This window comes from Notothenia coriiceps, unplaced genomic scaffold (genome assembly GCF_000735185.1).
Source record: "Notothenia coriiceps isolate Sejong01 unplaced genomic scaffold, NC01 NC01_scaffold00020002, whole genome shotgun sequence".
NCBI classification, from domain to species: Eukaryota; Metazoa; Chordata; class Actinopteri; order Perciformes; family Nototheniidae; genus Notothenia; species Notothenia coriiceps.
Window position 1 is genome coordinate 1 of NW_011352703.1, and position 1485 is coordinate 1485.

Here is a 1485-nt window from a genome sequence, read left to right on the forward strand (position 1 = left end):
ACGAGGGGAAGGACTTCCCCAGAGACCTGCTGCAGGTACACACACACACACACACACACACACACACACACACACACACACACACACACACACACACACACACACACACACACACAGAACAACTTGACACATTTCAGATTTCACATTTTCACACAGGCAGACAGACACACACACTAGGGCTGAACGATATATCGTGTCATGGCGATAACCGCGATATGTGCGCATGCGCGATATTCACATCGCAGGGACGTGCGATTTTATTAAAAAATATCGTGCAGCCCTAACACACACGCAGACAGACAGACACACAGACAGACACACACAGACAGACACACACAGACAGACACACACAGACAGACAGACAGACAGACAGGCAGGCAGGCACACCATGTTATGCAACCAGAGCTGCTTTTCTCTCAACAAGTGTCAATCTGCTATTTGTTTTTTATGATTTATAAAGTGTGCATACTTTAATAAATCTCCATTGTTCTTCTTCTCTTGTTGTCTCTCTTCCCCTCAGATGGCTCACAGGTTGCTGGTGCGTAGGTTTTGGACGCTCTCTTCCAAAGATCTCCGCTGCCTCCCGGTCTCCTCTTCAGTCTCCTCTTCCTTCTCTACCTCCCTGCAGTCTTCCAGAGTCCCCGTCCTCTCTCGCTCCCGCTCCCTCCCTCGCTCCCTCGCCCTCGCCTCCCTCCGCCGGGCCGCCTCCTTCAACGTCCAGGACCACGACGACTTCGACGTCCGGGTCATCAAGAGCGAGCTACCGGTGCTGGTGGACTTCCACGCACAGTGAGTACTGAGGGGAGCGGGGGTGTGACTACGTGGTGGTACTACAGCGTTTCTGTCAGGGAAGATTTCAACGTCCGGGACAAACGGGAGAAACACCGTTCAATCCAATCCAACTTTATTTATATAGCACATTTCAAAACAACAGAGTTGACCAAATCAATACATATATAAAAAGCAGCATGAATACATTTAGATAAAGCAAATGTAAAAGCACAAGACAATGAAACCATACGTGTAGCCACAGACTGAAAAACTCTCTCACACACGATGTAAAAACATTTAAAACACAACAAAATAGAAAACCCCAGAGAGCTGATAGTATCAGTTACAAGTGACAGAAACGGTATAAACGCAATTCTCATCACTAATACGTAAAGAGATAGTATCTATAAGGGACGGCTCAATTCAAAATTCAAGTCACGTGACACGACGTGACGTCACACAACCCCCCGCTCTCGGAGTGGACGCCCTCTAAGCCCTGGTCTGGCGGAAACACTGATTTGAAGCATTCATATGTTGTGATTATTTTCTAAAGTTTTATTTCTGATCATCTAGCCACGCTGTTGTTTTTCCATTTAATTACATTATCTGCAGTTAACTGCCTGATCATCACATTACATGTTTCTTGTTAGACGCTTTTATCCAAAGCGACTTCCATACTCAATACTGTGGACAATCCCCACAGGAGCAATTTGG

General features: G+C 46.5%; 1 protein-coding gene across 1 annotated transcript; it reads left to right on the forward strand.

Moving 5' to 3' along the window:
- The first annotated feature begins 486 nt into the window (after positions 1-486).
- On the forward strand, positions 487-796 carry LOC104952414 (thioredoxin, mitochondrial-like). The gene has a single exon (XM_010779228.1). It carries the CDS (start codon positions 521-523, stop codon positions 791-793), a length of 273 nt encoding a protein of 90 aa, XP_010777530.1. The 5' UTR covers positions 487-520; the 3' UTR covers positions 794-796.
- The last annotated feature ends 689 nt before the right edge of the window (positions 797-1485 follow it).

Coding starts and splice junctions, on each gene's coding strand:
- LOC104952414 (XM_010779228.1), top strand. CDS start 521: ATGGCTCACAGGTTGCTGGTGCGTAGGTTTTGGACGCTCTCTTCCAAA.